The sequence below is a fragment of the Stigmatopora argus genome, chromosome 20 (assembly GCF_051989625.1).
Source record: "Stigmatopora argus isolate UIUO_Sarg chromosome 20, RoL_Sarg_1.0, whole genome shotgun sequence".
NCBI lineage: Eukaryota > Metazoa > Chordata > Actinopteri > Syngnathiformes > Syngnathidae > Stigmatopora > Stigmatopora argus.
Genome location: NC_135406.1, coordinates 417,178 through 436,833, shown reverse-complemented (window position 1 = coordinate 436,833; position 19,656 = coordinate 417,178). Strand labels below are relative to the sequence as shown.

The following is a 19,656-nucleotide window of genomic DNA, read 5'->3' as shown; positions in this document are numbered from 1 at the left end:
TCTCTATTTCAGGTTTGGAGGGGCGCTCGGGCGTTCCCGGACGTCGGGGCCCGCGCGGCACGGACGGTTTTCCCGGACTTCCCGGTCCTCCCGGACCCCCAGGAGATCCGACGGTCCAGGTCCCCGGCCCCCCGGGAATGGACGGCGCCAAGGGTTTAAGCGGCTCGCCAGGTGAGCGGAAAAAAAATGTTAGTTTATCTTGAAATGGTCATCTTTCTTGATTGTCTGTATTTTTCAAGCAGACTTCCAAGACACTCATTTTGTTTGCGTTTAAACGGAGCCGACAGATTCTCTCCCTCTGTTTTTTTTTCTTTTCTTTTCTTTTTCTTGTCTTCCCGCACCTTGTGTCCTTTCTTTCTCCGACCTTTCCTTCCCGTATACCGTCATCGCCCTCATCATCCCCGTCCGTCATTTCGTCCCTCCGCCCGTTTCCTATTGGTGGGGGGGCGTCCGTCCCATTTAGGCTGCCAAGGTGAGAGCTCCTCCTCTAAGCGCCATGCCGGCCGCCTCTCGGCTTTCAAACCCAAAGAAAACCTCCCCCCCTCCCCCCACTCGGTTGCCCTTAGTTAGCACTAACCGTTGTGGCTCCTTGATTGACCTCGCTCGGTCCAGTGTCATTTTCTCCCTACCTCTCGGCGCTAGAGTCCATTCTTAAACAAAAGGCCTCGGCGGACAGGCGTGGTCTGGCCGGGGGCTCCTTTTTTTTAAGAAGTCCAACGTAGAATGTAGTCACCACCCGCCTTGGACATTGCCAATTGAGTCTGGAATTGCACTTGAGGATTAGTGGGAAATGATCCCTTCCGTACGGCGGAACATTCCAAGTGGCCATTTTCCAACCAATCCGTGCAATTGCAGCAGCCGTGCTACGCTGCGCGTGTGCTTGCTAGTTGCTAGCTTGCTTGCATTTTGATGTCTATTTACAGAGACTGCCTGACATCATTTGAAAGTGCCACGTTTTGCTTTTGCCCTAATCGTCCTCCTCCTTTTCTGAGACTAAAGTCGTGTCATCCGCTCTCCTTCAGGTTTTCCTGGGCGAAAGGGAGACAGAGGAGACCCGGGTTTCCCCGGGCCGGCGGGCATCAAGGGCACCCCGGGGTTACCCGGCACCCCGGGCTCGCCGGGGACCAGGGGGCCGCCGGGACTGGCGGGACCGGGAACCAGGGATGGACTGCCCGGCTTCCCGGGAAGGAAGGGTACGTTGAGGTCTTCTTCGGAAGTGCTCGCCGGCGGATCCAGGTTCAACCGATGAGCTTTGAGCTTTCTTTTGTTTTGCTTTGCTTTGCACAGGCGAACGAGGTTTCCCGGGCGTGACCGGCTTCCCCGGTCAACTGGGCCGACCCGGGAGCCCGGGATTTCCCGGGGGGAAAGGACTGCCCGGGGGGCCCGGGAGAGACGGCCTTCCCGGCGGGCCCGGCTACGCGGGACAGAAAGGTGGGCTGTCGACGTGTCGGTAGCAAACCACGGCAACACTGGACTCTATTTTCTTTTTAGGTGAGCCAGGGTTAACCGGCCCAGCGGGCCCGCCCGGCCCTCCAGTGCCAGTAATCATAACCAAAGGCGATCCCGGAACCCCCGGAACCGTCGGCCTGCCCGGTTTCACCGGTCCTAGAGGTACGCCATTGTACATTTTTTTTGTTTTCTTAAGCTTAATTGGCTAGAAGCAAGCAAGAATAGTGGCTTTGTTTTCCCTCAGGCGACAAAGGTTATCCAGGCCAGCCGGGCCGTCAGGGTCTGCCCGGACTTCCGGGTTTTGCAGAACAGAGCAAAGGGCAGCCGGGAGTGCCCGGCTACCCCGGGCAGCCCGGATTTCCGGGTGGGCCCGGTCCAAAAGGCGAAGCAGGAATCCTGGGATTCCCCGGAACGGCCGGACTCAGGGTAAAAAGAAACAAACACACAGAAATGTCGCATATCCAAGCATTAAGTTCAGTTAAGAATACCTACAAGTAGAGGCGTTTTCAAATGATGTTATGCGACAGGGAGACGACGGTTTGCCCGGTTTCCCCGGCAACCCTGGACAGTCGGGTCGTCCCGGCAACAAAGGTGGGTCAAGTGGCAAGTGGAAACGTGCATGCCACTTTTATTCCACAAGCCAACGCGCACGCGTTGGCCCGCAGGTCTGCCCGGAGAGTCCTACGGCTATCCCGGCGCTCCCGGATTCAAAGGCCAGCCTGGAGATTCGGGATTCCCAGGTACGAGCCCCGCCCGAGTGTCTCCCATGTCACCCGGCGCCGACCTTCCGTTGCCCCGCCGCAGGCGGGCGTGGAAACGACGGCGTTCCCGGCGCCGACGGCTTTCCCGGAAGCCCCGGTTTCCCCGGAGTCAAGGGCGCGCCCGGAGCAGCCGGAGGGCCCGGAATAACGGGTGAGACCGCCCGGACTCTCCACGGCTCTCGTACGCCGAGCCTTTGTCACCGACGTCTTCCCGTCGGCAGGGTCGCCCGGCTACCCGGGAGCCAAAGGTCAATCCGGCTTCCCCGGAAGAGGAGGCGCGGACGGGAGCCCGGGTCTGCCCGGAGGACCCGGTGGTCCGGGAGCCAAAGGTAAATGAACGGCCCCCTGTCGGTGCCCAGTCCGCTGTCTCTCGGCGCTCTTGGAAATAAGCAACGCCAGACGGACTCGTGTTCGGACAGGTCTTCCCGGATCTCCCGGTTTGGACGGACTCAACGGCCTCCGTGGAGCCAAAGGCCCGACCGGGACCCCCGGTAAGGAGCGCCGGCCGTCGCTCAAAAGCCGCCGGCCGGCCGCCCACTCGACTCGCCTTTCGTCTTTGCGTCAGGGTCGAGCGCCGGAACCCGATCGGGCGCTCCGGGCGTACCGGGGTTGAAGGGCGAGAGAGGCGTCTCCTACCCGGGAGCGCCAGGTTTCCCGGGACGGAAGGGAGAGAGGGGAGAGCCAGGTGAGACCGACGCAAAGCGACGGGGGCGGGGCGAACGCAAGGTGTCACGGAATGCCGCGTGGGCTGGTGTGCTCAGGCGGACCAGGACTGGGGGGATTTCCGGGGCGACCGGGCCTGCCCGGCGCCTCGCTGGGCTCGGACATCCCGGGACCCACGGGAGATCCCGGCCTTCCCGGACTGGACGGAGAGTACGGTGAGTGGCGGTGCTCCCGTTTCCTTTAGTTCTGCCCCCGCCTCCTCCACTCGCTCTTTAAGCCAGCGTCCGCCCTGGCTTCAGGTTTGAGCGGCCCTCCGGGACTCCCCGGCCCACCCGGGCCGGGCACGGACCAAGGCGACAGAGGGGATCCTGGCGTGCCGGGCTTCCCCGGAATCCCCGGCGGGAAAGGAGAAGCGGGATTTCCCGGAGGCCTCGGACTCTCTGGCAGTCCCGGCTTCAAAGGTTGATCCGGAGAGCCGTCCGTTCGCCGGCCCTTACCGGCCGGCCTCGTCGGCGCCAGCCGTTTTCACGCCGCCACCTAAACCCTCCAGGGCAACAAGGCGAGAGCGGATCGGGCGGTGGCCCCGGTCTTAAAGGTTTTACCGGCGACCCCGGCTATTACGGCCGCAAAGGAGCCAAGGGCTTCCGAGGTAGGCGCGGCGTGGCGCGGCGCAATCCATCCGAGCTTGTTGAAAAGGAGGGCAGCCGTTCAGATCAAAAATCCCGCCCGCCCAGGTCCCGCGGGTCCCACGGGTCGCCCCGGCGTCACCATCCCCAGGAACGATCTAGACTACCTACCGCTCCCGGGAGACCCCGGTCCAGTAGGCGAAACCGGAAGCCGCGGTTTCCCCGGAGGGCCCGGTCAACCCGGCGTACCCGGACGCCCAGGTGAGTAGGAGGGTGGCGCGCTACCGCGAGCGACCAATTGAGCTCACCGCCGGGGTGGAACCTCAGGTCCAAAGGGACGTCCCGGTTCGGTGGGAAAACTGGGCCGCACCGGTTCCGTGGGTCAGCCCGGAGGCATCGGTGACCTCGGCCCTCCTGGATTCCCTGGAGCCACTGGAGAACAAGGTCTGTTTTGGATGTATTTATTGATGGATTTTTTTTTGGGGGGGGGGCTGTGGCCACGCCACTGGAAGGAAGGAACACTGTTTTTTCCCAGGTCTTCCCGGCGGCACCGGGAGGCCCGGCAGCCCCGGCTCGGTGGGCCGCAGCGTTAGCATCGGCTACACGCTGGTGAAGCACAGCCAGGATGCGCAGGTTCCCATGTGTCCTCAGGGCATGGCCAAGCTGTGGGACGGCTACAGCCTGCTTTACGTGGAGGGCCAGGAGAAGGCGCACAACCAGGACCTTGGTGAGGAACGAGGCTTAGGCCACGGGATTGGGGGGGCTCGGAATTGACGCGGCCTCTCTTCAGGTCAGCCGGGGTCTTGCCTGCCCAGGTTCAGCACCATCCCTTTCCTCTACTGCTCGCCCAACGAGGTGTGCTACTACGCCAGCCGCAACGACAAATCTTACTGGCTGTCCACCACGGCTCCCATTCCCATGATGCCCGTGGCCCACTCTCAGATTCGCCCTTACATCAGCAGGTAGGGAAAGGCGCCTGGAGCCGTTTCCGGGAGCCGTTTCCGGGAGCCGCTTCCGGGAGCCGCTTCCGGGAGCCGCTTCCGGGAGCCGCTTCCGGGAGCCGCTTCCGGGAGCCGCTTCCGGGAGCCGCTTCCCGGAGCCGCTTCCGGGAGCCGACCCGGCCGGCCGCATCTCCTGGAGCCCACTCCATTTGTCCGTTGCCGCCGGCAGGTGTTCGGTGTGCGAGGCGCCGTCTCAGGCGGTGTCGGTCCACAGTCAGGACATGACCATCCCTAACTGCCCCCCTGGCTGGAGGAGTCTCTGGATAGGGTACTCCTTCCTCATGGTAAGTAGAATTCAAAAGTAGTCCTAACCCAAATCATGGCGAGCGAGGCATGCAAAACGGGTTTTGTTTGTGGGCAAATACCCATCCCCTAACCACCCCCTTCTCCTCCCTCAACAGCACACGGCGGCAGGGGCCGAGGGCGGGGGCCAGTCCCTGGTTTCGCCCGGTTCTTGCCTCGAGGACTTCCGGGCCACCCCGTTCATCGAGTGCAACGGCGCCAAGGGGACGTGCCATTACTTTGCCAACAAGTACAGTTTCTGGCTGACCACGGTGGATCCCAACCGGCAGTTTGTCTACTCGCCGGGGCAGGAGACCTTGAAGGGAGGCCAGGAGCGCTCCAGAGTCAGCCGCTGCCAAGTGTGCAGCAAGCTGTTGTAGGGAGGCGGCGGAGGCGGCGGAGGAGGAGGAGAAGGAGGAGCCCGGCCGGCGGGCGATGCTAGCGAGCCAGAAGACTCTGGCCCAGGCCGGCCAGGCGGGCCTCCTCTGCTCTGCCGCTCCTCCTTTCCGGCGGCGGGACAGTTGGTGAAACGAAGGGAGGGAAGGCTCCCTGACCACGGTGCTATGTCTTTTCTCTTGTGTGTCCTCTCGGGCAGCCGAGACGGAAATCCTTCATCGTAGCGCGCTCGAGCTTCCGCCAATGGGCGGGCGTCTGCGACTGAAGACCCCCCCGACTGCTTTGCTTTTTTTTTCCACTCCTCGCTGCTATCGCTTAACGTGGCCCTCCCCCTTTAAATTCCTCGCCGCGGCAACCACTCGTTCGAGGCCACCTTTGGTATAATTTGCACTGACGCATGTTTGGGAAATAGAAATCCGAAGCGCGAGGGAAGCGCCTCCCTCCGCCATAAAGCCATTGTTATGAAACGTCACTTGTAATCTAACAAAACACCGGATCGTCTGATTGCTGTACATAGTTAATACTGCGTTTTCCTCCTTACTAATGCTTGGAGTGCTTTTATTTTGCGGTCATTTATTTGCTTTTGGATGGAATGACATTTTACTTTAAACGGCGTCATCAGGACAAACTGCTGATCTGAACAATGTATGCATTAAGAATAAAACAGATCCCACTAAGACCATTGTATGGCAATTTGTATCAAGTTTCAGCAATTAGTAGATGTATTTTTAAACAAGATTCATGTCTTATTTAAATGGAGCCTTTTTTTTACTTCATCACGCATACAAACATTTAAAAAAAATTAAAGGGCTCATTTGAATCAAGTTTCAGCAATGTTATGTATTTTTAACTCGATTTATGTCTTATTTAAATTGAGTAAACAAAATAAACTCCATTTTAAATGCAGCTATGAACATATTTATTCTATTTTGGCCTTTTAAAATTGAATTTGTGTCTTACATTGCCGATAGAACCATCACAAATCATTTTTTTCAACCGTCAGCATTTCTGAAGAGGCACTTAAGCGAGCAAAATCACATTTCCATAGAGAGACTGCCACCTATCGGATTCGGTCGGTATTGCCACAACCGAGTAGCCTTTTTTCCTTTTTTAATCACACACAAACACCCCAAAAATATGAAGGACTCATTTTTATCAAGTTTCAGCAATTGTAATTGTGTAATTTTTAAACAAGATTCATGTCTTATTTAAATGGAGTAACCAAAATAAACTTAAAACTGAAAACTACATTTAAAATGGTGTAAATTTGAGTTACTCATTTTAAATAGGACATGAATCTTGTTTAATAACACAGGAAATTGCTGAAACGTAATTCAAATCAGCCCTTTAATTGTTTTATTGTGTGATTAAGAAAGAAAAAAAGACGCTCCCCATGTTTGCAAATCCACTAGTGTCCGCCAGGGGGCAGTTTGCCTCCTTTGTTGACACTTTTGGTATTGCAAAGATGGGATCGTTTTTTTTCTTTCTTAATCACACACAAACATTTATTAAAAAAGGGCTCATCTGAATCACGTTTCAGCAATTTAATTTATTTTTAAATAAGGAAAGTAGCAATTTTCCAATTTAAATGCCTCGAAATTGACACCATCACTGCGGCTTCCACCATCTTGGTTCAAGTGCACTGTGAACCGGAAAAATTCGCTAACGGAAGTAGGCGTACCCACCCGGCTCTGGTAAGTCATATCAATACAATTTCAATATGCCTCCTCGGAATAAGCGCAAAATAGATCGCAATTGGGATGAAACTTCCAAATCTAGTCACACGCAGAACTTTATTGCTTCTTATTCGACGAAATATGTATCTCGTGTTGATGCCGTCTCCAAAATGACTGACATTTGCACATTGCACAATATGCATGTGTGACTTCAGCGTGACACATGGTGCAATTACTGACTGTAAAACGCACGTACGTCCGTTTTACAGTCAGTAATTATAATGAACTTATTTTCATTATGCTGTACTTTTTCAAAAACACAATATTAAGAAAACGACCACGTATAGCACGTGTCAAAGTGGCGGCCCGGGGGCCAAATCTGGCCCGCCGCATCATTTTGTGTGTTGAGTTGGAATGAAAACCTGCACCCACTGCGGCCCTTTGAGGACCGCTTTGAGACCCCTGTTTTAATCCATTTATAAAATTTAAAAAATCTAAATATTATATCTAAAATGGTCCGGCCCACGTGAAATCAAGTTGACGTTAAAGCGGCCCGCGAACCAACCTTAGTCTGACACCCTTGATGTATAGCAAGGCATTTATTTTATTAAAACACGACCATGTATAGCAAGGCATTTTTTATTAAAAAACGACAGTGTATAGTAAGGTTTTTTTTTCATAAAAAATCGACCATGTACTTGGCAAAATCTTCAAAACGAAAGCCTCAACACCTGGAAAGTGAGCCGTAGCCTCCGGATTGGGCTCATGGCGGCGGCGGCGGCGCTCACTCCGCAAGCCGTCTTCCGCTTTGGCGTGCCGCCGCTTTGGGGGTCCACGTCCACGTCCAAGTCTGTGTGGCCTAGAAGTACGAGTCCCTCCCTCACTGGCAGCGCCGCGACGGTTACACGGCGGTGGAGGGTGACGGAGCCTGGGGAGGAAAGGCCCACGCGAGGATCAACCTTTGCGACCGTTGTCCCGTGCGTCGGTCGCCCACCTGAGGGCCCGCGGCGGAGCTCCTCCCGCCCGGCGCCGGGGAACCCCCCGCCTCCCGGTGGCTGCCGGCGGACGACGAGTCCGAGCAGCTGCTGTTGACTGAAGAGGGCGAGAGTTGTGCTCGAGGAGAGCGCCAGAGACCCCCCCCCCCCCCGCGTGACCGTCTCACCTCGCTCCAAGGTGTTGCTTTGACTGGCGCTGGCGTCCAGCAGCAGCCTGCCGGACACGCCCACGCACAGCGACTCCTTCAGGCACAATTCTGCGTGCGGAGAGGTGCACCTTTTTTCAGCCCAGGCCAGCTCGGGTCGCCAGAGTCCAAGCAAGGGGGGGGAGGCCTCGCGGACGCCCCCGACAGGCGCCACACTCACCCGTGCTGTTGATGGCGTGAGTCCACAGCAGGCGGGCCACGTCCCGAGTCCAGGCCCGGCGTTGCTCTCCGTCCGGAGCCTGCAGCGTCACGCAGTCCCTGAGCCGGGGAGTCTGCCGCACCCAAACCTCGAACTTCAGGCCGTCTTCGCCCACGCTCTGCGTCAGGCCCATGTCGGCCGTCTGGGCGGGGACGGCATCCTTGGCGTTATAGATGGCGGTGGCCCTTAAGGCGCAACAAACTCTTCTTTTTTTACCTTCATGCTGTTTTTGTAGCTGTAGGCCAGGCGCCCCGGCCCGGCGCCTACTCCCCCGCTCTTGCTTTTGGTAAAAATCATGATGTGCTGGTAGAGGAAGACCCTCCGGGGACCCACCCGCTTGCGGCGGGTGCCGCCGCACACGGTCAGGTCGCCCTGCCGCACCAGCTCGCCGCGCTCCGTCTCGGGGATCTGACGGACGCGAGAGTTAGTCAGTAAGAGCTGCGAGCGCTTTGGTCTTTGGGGCTGGGCGCCACCAAGACGCAAGATTTTGCAGGGGACATGACATGCGCTTTTACCAGACAGCCCGCGATGAGGTCGCTGGCCCTGAGGTCCTCGCCGTGGCGCCGAGCGTGCCTGAGCACGGACAGGGCGGAGTCGGAGGAGGGATTGATGCCGCCCAGTTCCTCCAGGGCCTGGCAATACTGTTCCAGTCGCTCGGGGGGCGCCTGCAAGCACTGAGGGAAACACAGAGGCGACAAGGGGGAGGCGGCGCTGGCGGGGAGTTTGGACTGGGGGGGCGGGGACAAGGGAGGGAGCAAGACAGGAGGCCAGAGAAGGTAGACCAGGGGATAGGTCAGGCGCTTTTGTTGGAGGAAAGTCATCAATGTATATTCGGGAAAGGCACTTTTCAAGCAAAACCTAAAAAGATGAGCAACCGGTGAGTTTTGTTGATAATAAAACTAAAACCAATAGAGTGTCGGCAGTCAAGGAGCTGGCCTCCGAGTCCAAACTGTTTCAAACTCAAATGTGGCTTTGGAGCACAGTGCTTTGCCCCTGCACCCCTTCCCGTCCTCTACTCATTCCGAGCAATCCAAATGCTCTTTTGGGCCAATGTCGCCTCCTGGCGGCCGCTCGTTCCCATTGTTTGCGCACTCAACTTTCCCTTTCGCCGGTTGGTGTCGGCTCTGCGTTGGTCGCCAGCAACTCACTTTAAAGAAGTCAGCGGCTCGCAGGACCAAAGGCGCATCCGGTTCCGGTTTCCTCCGGATGTAGTCGGCGTAGTGCAGGAAGTGCTCACGCTGTGTGACAAATCAGACAACAGGGCGTTTTTGGGGAGAAGAAAATGCGCCCGCCGTCGTCGCACGGGTTCCACTCACGTATTTACTGAAGCAGTCCTGCTGTAGCAGGCTCTGCACCAGCGCGTCCTCCATGGCGGGCAGAAGCTCCTGCGAGTGGAAGGCGCTCAAGGCGGCCCAGCGGGGGAACAGGCTCTCTGACTTCCCCCACAGGGGGGCCGGCGTGTCCGGGAGCTCCAGCAGCGGGAGGTAGGTCTCCAGTACTCCCTGGAGAACGGCCACGTATTGTCGCTCGCTGCTCAGCATGCTGCACCAGAGCAAGTGGAGTTTGCTGCCGCCGGGAAGACACCGAGGGAGGAAGATCAGACGAGGTAGCGGCCCAAAGAGGACGGAGGAGGGCAGGGGAAGGGAAAGGAAGGCCGCCAACCTCTGAGCTGTGGACGAGGCCCGCTCCGTCCCCGTTTCCCTTTCGGTCCTGCCCAGCAGCACGTGTTGGCGCGGGGACCCGGTGTGGTCCACCACCTCCTTGCTGCTCACCTCCACCCCCCTGATCAACACCCCTGCTCCTGCTCCCCCTCGAAGGGCGGCAGCAACGCCGGTGGTGATGACGGGGTCGGTCAGGGCCCTGCGGCCCAACCACAACTTGGGGGAGGTGCGGCACTCGGCGGCTTTGGGATTGGCGGCACCTCGACGAGGGGCCAGCAGGGCCTGCAGGTCAAAACTGGGGTGTCTCTTCCTGGGCGGCTTGTCGGGTAAGGGTGCCTCTGCGGGCTAAGAGAAGACACTCCGGGTCAGGGATTTCCAGGCAGGCGCCGGCGGCGGCGGCGGAGAAAGCCGGAGAGCCGATGGACAATCCTCACACTCTTCTTCAAAAGGTTCTGGAGAAACTTCCCTCCGCCCCCCGCACACTCTTTCTTGACCCCCCTCTCATCTCCTATCTTGAGCGTGGAGCAGGTCTGCGGTCTGAACAGCGAGGCCAGAGAACCCCAGGACTGCAGCCCGCCCTCGCTCCCCGAGGCGCTCGAGCCCCAGTCGCCCTCTCCTTCCGCCTCCCATGCGCTCCCAGCGCCGGGGGTCTTGGCCTTGGCCTGGCCTTGGTTCTGGAGAAAGCGCGGCTTCACCTGGGCCACGGTGCGCTGGTAACGCTCCAACGTGCGGCTCCACAGATCCAGCAGCGCCGCCCCTCCCAAGTCCACGGCCAACGAGCGGGCGTCCTGAAAACGAGACGGCGGGATGGGCGGGAGAGAGGCCAGGGCGCAGACGGGGGAGGAGCCTGGCGGGGAGTTGGAGGACACTTCGTCGCACCACTGGGACGCCTGCGGGGGAGACGGGCGACGCTCGGATGCGGGCCGGGATGCTTGGATGCGACGCCGGCCGTGGGCGACGCCGGACGCTCACCTCGGTCAGAGTGGACAGCAACCGCTGGGTGTTGTCTAGGGCTGTCCAGCGGTCGGACAGGCAGTGCGACAAGTCCCGCAGACGCTCCCTGACCGGGGGCAGTCGGACCCGGATGTCGTTCAGGCCCGCCCAGTCCAACTCGCTCCAGGCCTCCAGGTCTGTCAGCACGCGTAGAGTTCGGCCGTGCAGCTCCTGGAAGGAAAGCAGCCCGTGCTTTTCTTTGCGCCAGCACTAGGTGGAGCCAGTGTCCTCCTTTGCGCACTCAGGCTCCCCAAATCCGTCATGGATTCCAACCGCGGCCCACGCAAAGGGAAGCGCGAAGAAGACAGAAAGACGGGATGTGGGGCCAGCTCCTCACATTTGCCGTTTCTCGCAACGCTTTGAATCTTTGCTGCTGGAGCGACAGTCTGCTAAGCGACAGGGGCGGATCCTTGTAGGAGTCCAGCTCCGACTGCACGTGCTCCATCTCCTCGTTGCACTGGGGACACGACACTGCTGGTTTGTTTCTCGGTATGGCAAAGCGGGCCTATAGCAATGTTGGCCGGCTCACCTTTTCCAACTCGCCCACCAGGCCGGCCAGTCGGCTCAGGGCGTCCAACTCGCGAGCCCGCCGGTTGGAAACTTGCACCAGGCCGTGGAGGGCGTTGTCCACGCTGTCATAAAGCTTGGAGGCGGCGGCCAGCGCGGCCCTGTAGAAGCAAATCCGCCAGCTTGATATCGGCGTAGGCGTGGCTGCTTTTAACTAGCCGGATTTTAATCGAAGATCCCCGATGCCAAAGTCACTTTTGAAGGTTCCCGCGTCCTCCTCCGGAACGCCACCGCAAATCACCTGCAATCGGGCGAAGTCCGCGCCAAGCCGCACGCGCTGTTGGCCAATCCCGCCAGGCGGGCGCCGCCCCCTCGCTGAAGCTCGGTCAAGCGGCAGTCGGCGAGGACGCTCGCCATGAGGCGCCGGTGCTTGTCCACGCCGGCCGCCACCTCCTAGGGTTAGCCTCGGTCAAAACACGCTAACTGCGGTGGGCCTCCCGGCGCTCACCTTGACGCTGCCCACCGGCGGCTCGCCGTCCATCGACCGCAGGGCTTCCGCCAGCAGGCGGAGGGCGCTCTCGCAGCGCTCGCTCAGACTCTCTAAACTCTGAAGAAGAAGCGATCCGACTTAGCGGCTGGAGTGCTCGCAGGTCTCTCTGCATCGGGGCCCCAACTTTAGCCGAGTGACGGCGCAGTTCTGATTCTCTTACTTGTCTGAAGGAGAGCCAATCGGAGTGGCGGTGGTGGAAATGGCCACCCATCTCCGTGGGCAGCTGTTGGCCGTCCACAAATTGCTGGAGGACGGCCGTTCCCCGCACAAGGTAAACCTGACAATGGGGCAGAGGAGGAGAAAATACCAAGCTTTCTCAACCAATCCAACTGTAGCGCTCCACTCGGGAACCCCTGGGAGACATTTGAGTCCCGGTTTTGACCGCGGGAAGGCCAAAGTGACCAAGTTTCAAGCCTCACCTCTGTTCCCTCCAGATCGCACGAGGGCTGCTCTCCCTCCACCAAAAGCAGCACGGCTCCAAGACCACCGAGAACCATGCGCTGGCGTATCAAGTCAGATGTCCTTAACGGTCCCCTAAACGGTACCGTGCTTAGTTTCCAAAAGGCCCGCTCTTACCTGGAACAACCTGAGTGCGGAGAGGCGGTTGGCGCACAACGGCGAGCTTCTGCAGTCCGTCAACACCGCCAGACCTTTGTCTTTGACCGCGACCCTGCGCACGGCAGACGTGGGCAAAATGCGCTCACTTTCCGTTGCGGCCCGCCCACCCTCCGGCCGACCGGGAGGTGTTTACCGTGCCATTTGGTGGTAGCAGGCCAGGACGCGAGCCATCTCCTGGCCGCTGTGGGAGTTTCCCTTGTCCATGACGACCAGAGCGCGTCCCAATCTGTCCACTGTACCTGTGGTTGGAACGAATGGGTCACTCCATGGTTCCGCCCCGACACCACGCCGCTTTTTCCGTCTTGGAAAATACCAGTCATCGTCAGATGCCCCGAGGCGAGAAGTTCTGCGTCCAATTCCCTCAGCAAAGGGGCCTCTTTACAAAGCTCCGCCGACTCCGCCTCCTCGGCGGAGGGGACGGGGGCGGCCGACCCACCACCGCTGCGCTCGGGCACAGATTCTGCGTCTGTCCAGATGAACGGAGGGACGTTCGATCACGGGTGCCACTCACCCAAAGGAAGGAATTCCCAATTCCCACCTGTGCCGCACACGCCGTTCTCGGACAGACATTCGCCGTCGGAGCCCGTTTCCGAACGGCGGTCCTCCGCGACTGGTTGTCGCGTGGAGCGGGTAGTAGAACTCGGGTGCGGGGGTGCTTTCCCCTGCGCTTTGGAACCCCCGCGGGAAGCGCGGGCGCCAGGCCGCACCTTCCCTTTAGCCCCCCGGACCCTCCTCTTCCTCCTTCAAGACAAGCACGTGTTTTCTGACGGATATTCCACCGTGTTGTTGGGAGTTGTACATAAACAATGGTCACTTTTGATGGTGAACACTGCTTACGTTGCCCCTATTTTTGTGACTTCAAATATATGAAGCGGCCCTCTTTGGGATGGCGAGCACGCAATAGCGACACGGCAAGTGACACGAACATGAGTTGCTAGAAGACGAGGCTACCTTTGAGCTCTGAATCCCGCGGCCTTGACTTCCTTTCCCGTCGCTCGCTCTGGATTCTTCTTCTCTCCGTCGTCGCCGGTTTGTCCGACCGCTCCGCGTTTGCCGTCCTCGGTGCTCGAGCTCTCGTCCACGGCAGCCGAGGTTTCCATCCGCTCACCCGGCGGCGTCCGTGTCGCCGCCGCACCGCCGTCCCCGCCATCCCCGCTCTGCGCGGTCTCCTCGAATACGGAGTCCGAATGGGATCCCTGGTCGGAGCAGCCCTCCACGAGGTGTCCCCCCAAGTCGGGGAACCGGTCGGGGAGCCCGGCGCTTTCGGAGCTTTCTCTTTTTGGCCGAGCGACCCGCTCCGCGTCACCCTCGCCCCCGACGCCGGGCCGCCTCACGTCGTACGGTCGGGTCTGGATGTCCCCTCCGGCTCTTTCGCCGCGGTCGCAGCCATCGTGGTTTTGGTTCGAGCAGGAGAAGGACGGCTTTCCTCCGCCGGTCTGTGTGACTCCCGGAGCGGCGGGCACCGGTCCGTGCGCCTCGGGGGCGGTCGAAACGGATTTGAGTCCGGAAGTCCACGCTAAGCTACCAAAGTTGTCCATCTGGCCATGTCCCAGCCACTTTTCACTGTGCAATTTGATGGCCTTTCCCCTCTTACAGAGAGGCAATGTCTTGGTTTTGCATATCCCGTGCATCTCCAAGTACCTGTGCCTGGGGTCGACACCCCCGTCCGGTCCCCCCCTGGGCTCCAGCAGCTCCACGTAGTCACTGTGGAGCGTAGGATGTCCGACGGTCCGCCCGAGTCCGTCTTCGCTGCGCCTCCGCAGGGGAAGCGACGGCTCCGAGGACAAATGGTCCGGCGGCGAGGTGACGTCTTCCCCGTCCTCCTCCTCGGCCCACCCCCAGGAGTCTCGGCTCCCGCCCCCGGGCGGACCTTCGGACAGGTAGCCCCGGGGGTCGGCGCTCGGACCGGGCTCCCCGGAGGGGTCGTGGATGAACTGGGGGTAGACGACCTCCTTCCACGGGAGGCGGAGCACGCCGTCGCAGGTGCTCACCAAGCACGCGTCGAGACCGCCGCCCGCTACGTGGAGAGAAAGACCCGGGTCACGACCGGTTGCCGGCCGGGTGGATCGGAGATCTCGACGGCAGCGCTACCTTCCCTCCTGTGGCCCCTTTCCTTGTTGATGCTGTGCAGCCACTCGCTGGTGAACACGAGGGGGTGCTGGGACTCGGGAACCAGGATTTCCTGAACGGTGCGTCCCCCGGGAGCCAGACACTTGAGGGCCAGTCGCGGGCAGCGCGTAGAGAAGGGGACCACCTGCAGGTAGAAGTCGTTGCTCCGCAGCAGCCTCCAGTCCAGGGTGGAGAGCTGGACCACCACTTTGTCGCCCAGACACAGCGGCCAGCCGGAGTGGAGGAAGAGGCATCCCACGTACTGGGACTGGCAAGAGGGAGGAGAAGAAGTTTGGGGGGACCTGCCAGAGGAAGCTGATGGCAGGTAGCCTCTGGCCTGGGCCCCATCTGGACTCTGGTCCTAACCAACGCTAAGCCAGGGCCTTCAACGAGACCACTATGGTCCGTAACTTTCGTCAGTTCGACTTTTTCAGTCCCGCCCCCGAGCCGAGGCCAATATCTGCCAAGAGCTCTCTCGTCCTCCATTTAGAGGCCCGTGGTCTCTCAGTTTCTGTTTCCTCGGCCCCCCCTTCTCTCACATCTGGAAGGAATTACCGTCACGACTCACCGTCTCGGCGGCATGGAAAAAGAGCCTCCGATCCACGTGCTGGCGGTCACGTGCGCTCGCAAAGCATCGAGTTCCACGGACGGGCCCGTCGAGTTTACTTCCCTCCCGAAAGCAAAGACAAACTCACGCAGGCGTGCCGCTGGAGCTTGTGGAGGAGGTGCTTGGCGGGAACAAAGTAGTCCAGGAGGTAGCGAAGGCCGTCCTGCTGGTAGGTGGACTCCAGCACCGTGAAGACCTGCACGGACCACACGGACATCTCTGGGTGGCGCCGGCCGGCTCACGCCAGCGGGTCCACTTGCGTACCTGCGAGAGGAGAGGCGGCGCGGTGCTCTCGAAAGGTGGGTAAAGGGACGAGAGCGCCCCCTGCACGCATTCCTCCATGGCCTCCGACGCCTGAGGGGGGGGGACAAAAGAACCGGCCGGAATCAGCTTTGGGGCCCGCCTTCTTCTCATTGCGCCACATTTTTTCTCCTCCCGGCTTCCTGTTCAACATTCTGGGGAGTGTCAAAACATTGCCCTCGGAGGGCTGGCTAGCTGGCGGTCAACACACACACGCTTTGTTTATTTCCCCATGTAGCCCGTCGACATGGCAACACGCTAAATTTCCCCTCCCTTTTCCAACTATGTTTGTCCGACAGCCACCCAGACGGGGCGAGCTCCCCCCCGCCCTGAGCCGTAATTGTGTTTTCCTCCTGTTCACTTTTTACCTCCGCCCACTTGTACGTGTCATCTGAGAGCAATTACGCACATTTCATCCGCCGCCGTTCTCACATTGGGAAGAAAAGTGGTGAAAAAGACGGTTTACGTACACAAGCGCCATCTTTTCTGAAACGAATGAACACGTTGTTCCCCCCGTTTCTAAATAGGAGAGACCCTACTAGGAGGAGAAGGCATTTTCAACGGCCTTCGGGCGCATCGCCGTGGTCGGCGTGTTCCCAAGTGCGTGCCATTTCCACATGTTGCGTACTAAAGTGGCGAGGGGGTGCCAAAGGCCCCAGGCTCGCCGTAGTGTTCCTCGCTAGAAGAAAGGCAGAATGAAGTCGCCAGATGGACGGTGGCGTGAAAAGAAGAAAAAAAGATAGACAACAACAGATGGAGGGAGGAGGAGGAGGAGGAGGGGAGAAAAGAGTGAGAAGGAAGGCTGGGAAAGTTGAGCATCCGTGATGGGAAGCAGATGTGATGGAGGAGCCTCCAAAGACGTGAGGTTTTGCTCCCGACCCGCCAAAGCCAAAGAAAAGACAGAAAAGCGGAACATTCCCGCCTACTGGCCGGCCGTAGAATGTGGACGACTCCCAGCTGGCAGCCCAAGAGGCGCAATGTGGGAAACCACCACCAGGCGTCTGTCTCCGCGCGGAGGACAAGCCACTGGATTGTCTTTAAGGAGAGCGCGTCAGAGTCGAAGAATGGACGGGGTTCGATGAGCGACCCGTGGATTTTGTGGATCGGGCAGTCGCTCCGTCAACAAAGGCAGGAAGCGTCCTTCGCCGGAGCTTTTTGTGACTGTGCCCATCGCCCACCGCACACTTCCCAACAAAAGTTGCCTGCCACCAGTGTCTTTTCACTGCGCCTGCTTGTGCAGATGGAACTTTCCTCGGCCAGGAGATCCTTTCCGAAGTGGACTGGAGTGACCGAGCCTATCCCCGGTGGCTCTCGCCCCCCACCTTCTTCCACGCCGCTCCACCCCGCAAACAACTCTTCTACCCGCACTCCCGCCTACCCAGGTGTCCTCCTCCCCCTTGGAGATGGTCGGGCAGCACGGTACGTAGCCGTTCCTGGGGAGATTCTCTCTCAAAGTGGACTTTCCTTGAGAAGAAAAATCTCCTCCATCCATACTCACCATGGTCAAGATTGGAATCCAGATCAGTCCACGGCGCCTTTCCTGGACGGGCGCGCTCTCGGCATTTTCAAGCGTCCACGGTCGGCGTTCCGATCACCTCCGAGCCCCGGCGGATTTCCCCCGCTTGGAAATGTTGCGTCGTCCTCACTCCGGCAGACCTCCCCCCTCTCCTCCCCTCCTCCCCCTCCTCCCCTTCCTCAGCAGCCAACAAGAGCGCCACAGTCTTAACTTAACCCAGTCAAACTTTCCATTCCGAGCCCTAGAGGCAAGCTCAAGCGAGCTCCTGAGCAAAATTTAGAAAAGGGGTGGAGCGTCAGGTATTTGATTGACAGCGTTTTTTGCCGTCCGTCCGTCCCCCTCATTTGCAGCAGAGTTGCCTTATAAAACGAGCATAACAGACAGCACCGTTGAAAACGTCCGCTGTCCAATACCGCCCTCTGCTGTTGACAGGAGTTATTGTTCCGTGACGGTCATCAGCAGGCTCCGTCCCTCCGACGTCAGCAAGGCGGACCCAAAAGGCTGCCCCCGGATTGCCTGTATGTAAATAAACAACCGACCTGCCTGAACTGTGAAAGCACTCGCTTTGGCCTCGTCATTCATGTTTTCTGTCTTTTAAAACCACAAACAGAACTTCACCACGGCATGAAGAGGCAGGTTTCATTTGGTCAATGTCGGTGTCCGTGCTGCGCTTGACAGTCAGGATTGGGAAATCTCTCGCCCTTCGGACTCTTTCCCTACACGGCAGGTAGGTCTTATTCCCATTTTTTGGGGGGCATGTGTCATCACGTTGGCTCTCAGATCTTTAAAACGTGTGTGCGCGTGATACGCGGATTCGTCTTTTGGAGACAAATGTCTCCCCGCACGCAGGGCAGTTCTCCTTTCAAGTCGACTTTATTGACAGCGAGCGGACACGGCCACGGCGCAAGATGTCCGCTTGCGGCCATCCGCTGGCCGCTCTGTGTCAGCTGTCCGTCACCGCCGACAAGCCGGCCAACCTGAGCGCCGCCCGAGGCCTACTGGAGGAGGCCAAGCGGCGAGGCGCCCTGATGGCCTTCCTGCCGGAGGCCTTCGACTACATCGGATCCAGTCCGGAGGAAACCCTGGCTCTGTCCGAGACCCTGGAGGGAGATACCTTGACGCAGTACGCTCGGCTGGCCAGGTACTTTTGGCCCCTCGCCGCCGCCGAAGCGCTGGGATTATTTGCTTAGCGCCCGCCCACCCGTCGTAGGACGTTGGACCTCTGGCTGTCTCTGGGGGGCTTCCACGAGCGCGGACCGGACTGGGAGGCCGAGCGGCGGGTTTACAACACCCACGTCGTGGTGAACAATCAAGGTCCCGTACTCCCAAAGCGCAACTTCCCGAGCTCCGGGCTTCACATTTTCATGGACGTACGCGGCGCGGCGTTGTGCGCAGGCCAGATTGTGTCCACTTACAGGAAATGCCACCTGTTTGACGTGGAAATTCCCGAAAAGGGCGTCTCGCTGAAGGAAAGCGCCTTCGCCCTCCCGGGGCCCTCCATGGTGGCGCCGGTCCAAACGCCAGTGGGCAAGGTGTTTCCGCCGCGCACCGTTTCGGCCTATCCTCCGCCAACGCGACCTCTCGCCCTCAGCTCGGCTTGGGGGTCTGCTACGACTTGAGGTTCCCCGAGTTTTCGCTGGCGCTGGAGAAGAGCGGCGCCGAGATCCTGACCTTCCCGTCGGCCTTCACGCCTGCCACGGGGGCCGCTCACTGGGAGGTGGGCCCCGCGGGGTCTCGGTCGGATGGCCACGAAAATGGGAGAAATGGCCAAAATGGCGTCGGCGCGCTCGGGGATAGAAGTTGAGCCTCCCCCCCCTTGTTGTTTCCAGACGCTGCTCAGGGCGAGGGCCATCGAGAACCAGTGTTACGTCCTGGCGGCGGCGCAGGTGGGCCGGCATCACCGAGGACGCTCCTCTTACGGCCACGCCCTGGCCGTGGACCCCTGGGGCGCGGTGACGGCCGACTGCGGGGGAGAGCGCCCGGGCCTGGCTCTGGTGGAAGTGGACCTGGAGAAAATGCGCAAGGTCCGCCGGAGCATGCCGCTGCCCGAGCATCGGCGAGACGCCGCCTTTTACGCCAACCTCGTGAGCCCGGGGCAAGAAGGTCAAGACTAGTTTCCTTCATTGTTTTACTTTTTGGAAGAAAAGACATTTTGATATACTGCTTCCCTCATGCATAGATGGTTCCAAATAATCTTCTGTGTGATACGGGTTAAGCTCATTTCCATCAATTGCCACCGGGCCGCCGCACCTTTTATATTTGTACATCAAAATGCAAAAGTGTGTCATTTTGGGAACAAGAGGGATAATTACCTTCAAATATTTGTGGAAAAATGTCTGATTCTTGATCAATTTAGGCATGTTTTTTTTCCTCCTCGAATAGAAATGTATAAATAGCATTCAAAACATTAAAAGCCACTACGTACTGTTCTGATTGGACAGATCTTCATTCTGTTGTAATAATAAGAATAGGAATAATAATAAGAAGAATCCAAACAAGTGCGGCCGAGCGTCCCGTCGACGTCATACACGCCAAACCGGA

General features: G+C 59.1%; 3 protein-coding genes across 12 annotated transcripts in view; 2 read left to right on the top strand and 1 right to left on the bottom strand.

Annotated features, from left to right (window-relative positions):
• The window catches only part of col4a6 (collagen, type IV, alpha 6), a 44,104-nt gene extending 38,249 nt beyond the window's left edge, over positions 1-5,855 (top strand). For all 4 annotated transcript variants that reach the window (XM_077588044.1, XM_077588046.1, XM_077588045.1 and 1 more), the window contains 20 exons: positions 13-171; positions 1,023-1,193; positions 1,288-1,431; positions 1,492-1,611; positions 1,694-1,875; positions 1,977-2,040; positions 2,115-2,189; positions 2,254-2,361; positions 2,432-2,539; positions 2,630-2,701; positions 2,776-2,895; positions 2,972-3,088; positions 3,173-3,334; positions 3,424-3,522; positions 3,608-3,760; positions 3,827-3,943; positions 4,035-4,226; positions 4,290-4,461; positions 4,670-4,784; positions 4,902-5,855. In XM_077588044.1, coding sequence (XP_077444170.1) covers positions 13-171; positions 1,023-1,193; positions 1,288-1,431; positions 1,492-1,611; positions 1,694-1,875; positions 1,977-2,040; positions 2,115-2,189; positions 2,254-2,361; positions 2,432-2,539; positions 2,630-2,701; positions 2,776-2,895; positions 2,972-3,088; positions 3,173-3,334; positions 3,424-3,522; positions 3,608-3,760; positions 3,827-3,943; positions 4,035-4,226; positions 4,290-4,461; positions 4,670-4,784; positions 4,902-5,162 — 2,711 coding nt within the window. In that variant the 3' untranslated portion in view covers positions 5,163-5,855. The remainder of the gene's footprint in view (positions 1-12; positions 172-1,022; positions 1,194-1,287; positions 1,432-1,491; positions 1,612-1,693; positions 1,876-1,976; positions 2,041-2,114; positions 2,190-2,253; positions 2,362-2,431; positions 2,540-2,629; positions 2,702-2,775; positions 2,896-2,971; positions 3,089-3,172; positions 3,335-3,423; positions 3,523-3,607; positions 3,761-3,826; positions 3,944-4,034; positions 4,227-4,289; positions 4,462-4,669; positions 4,785-4,901) is intronic.
• Positions 5,856-7,477: 1,622 nt separating this feature from the next.
• Positions 7,478-17,481, bottom strand: arhgef40 (Rho guanine nucleotide exchange factor (GEF) 40). Of its 4 annotated transcripts, none has more exons than XM_077588795.1 (25): positions 17,098-17,481; positions 15,564-17,032; positions 15,388-15,495; positions 14,675-14,960; positions 13,535-14,600; positions 13,122-13,324; positions 12,897-13,049; positions 12,717-12,822; positions 12,542-12,635; positions 12,385-12,465; positions 12,126-12,242; positions 11,924-12,022; positions 11,717-11,868; positions 11,438-11,576; positions 11,246-11,365; positions 10,888-11,079; positions 10,350-10,805; positions 9,917-10,260; positions 9,571-9,820; positions 9,403-9,492; positions 8,770-8,982; positions 8,471-8,662; positions 8,216-8,396; positions 8,017-8,106; positions 7,478-7,946 (listed from the first exon to the last, which is right to left on the bottom strand). In XM_077588795.1, exons 2-25 carry the CDS (start codon positions 15,711-15,713, stop codon positions 7,756-7,758), a joined length of 5,073 nt encoding a protein of 1,690 aa, XP_077444921.1. In that variant the 5' UTR covers positions 15,714-17,032; positions 17,098-17,481; the 3' UTR covers positions 7,478-7,755. The 4 variants fall into 4 exon arrangements, with proteins under 4 accessions (XP_077444921.1, XP_077444923.1, XP_077444922.1 ...); XM_077588797.1 differs by having other exon boundaries at positions 7,478-7,782; positions 7,849-7,946; positions 15,564-17,480; XM_077588796.1 differs by having other exon boundaries at positions 15,564-15,653; positions 17,098-17,480.
• nit1 (nitrilase 1) lies at positions 17,305-19,544 on the top strand. 4 transcript variants are annotated; one of them, XM_077588822.1, is made up of 6 exons: positions 17,305-17,633; positions 17,726-17,842; positions 17,999-18,256; positions 18,326-18,647; positions 18,707-18,832; positions 18,945-19,544. In XM_077588822.1, the coding sequence occupies exons 2-6, from the start codon at positions 17,766-17,768 to the stop codon at positions 19,227-19,229; spliced, it is 1,068 nt and encodes a 355-aa protein (XP_077444948.1). In that variant the 5' UTR covers positions 17,305-17,633; positions 17,726-17,765; the 3' UTR covers positions 19,230-19,544. The 4 variants fall into 4 exon arrangements, with proteins under 4 accessions (XP_077444948.1, XP_077444949.1, XP_077444947.1 ...); XM_077588823.1 differs by lacking the exon at positions 17,305-17,633 and having other exon boundaries at positions 17,641-17,842; positions 18,326-18,429; positions 18,511-18,647; XM_077588821.1 differs by lacking the exon at positions 17,305-17,633 and having other exon boundaries at positions 17,641-17,842.
• The last annotated feature ends 112 nt before the right edge of the window (positions 19,545-19,656 follow it).

What these genes read in the sequence shown, in the direction of transcription:
- arhgef40 (XM_077588794.1), bottom strand. Translation starts at nt 15,713, where the DNA reads ATGAGAAGAAGGCGGGCCCCAAAGCTGATTCCGGCCGGTTCTTTTGTC. An exon ending in AGCTCCAGCGGCACGCCTGC is followed by an intron (nt 14,961 to 15,387) that starts GTGAGTTTGTCT and finishes CCCTCTTGCCAG; the next exon opens with TCCCAGTACGTGGGATGCCT. An exon ending in GCGGGATTCAGAGCTCAAAG is followed by an intron (nt 13,325 to 13,534) that starts GTAGCCTCGTCT and finishes CTTGTCTTGAAG; the next exon opens with GAGGAAGAGGAGGGTCCGGG.
- nit1 (XM_077588822.1), top strand. Translation starts at nt 17,766, where the DNA reads ATGTCGGTGTCCGTGCTGCGCTTGACAGTCAGGATTGGGAAATCTCTC. An exon ending in CAGTACGCTCGGCTGGCCAG is followed by an intron (nt 18,257 to 18,325) that starts GTACTTTTGGCC and finishes CACCCGTCGTAG; the next exon opens with GACGTTGGACCTCTGGCTGT. An exon ending in CGGGGGCCGCTCACTGGGAG is followed by an intron (nt 18,833 to 18,944) that starts GTGGGCCCCGCG and finishes TGTTGTTTCCAG; the next exon opens with ACGCTGCTCAGGGCGAGGGC.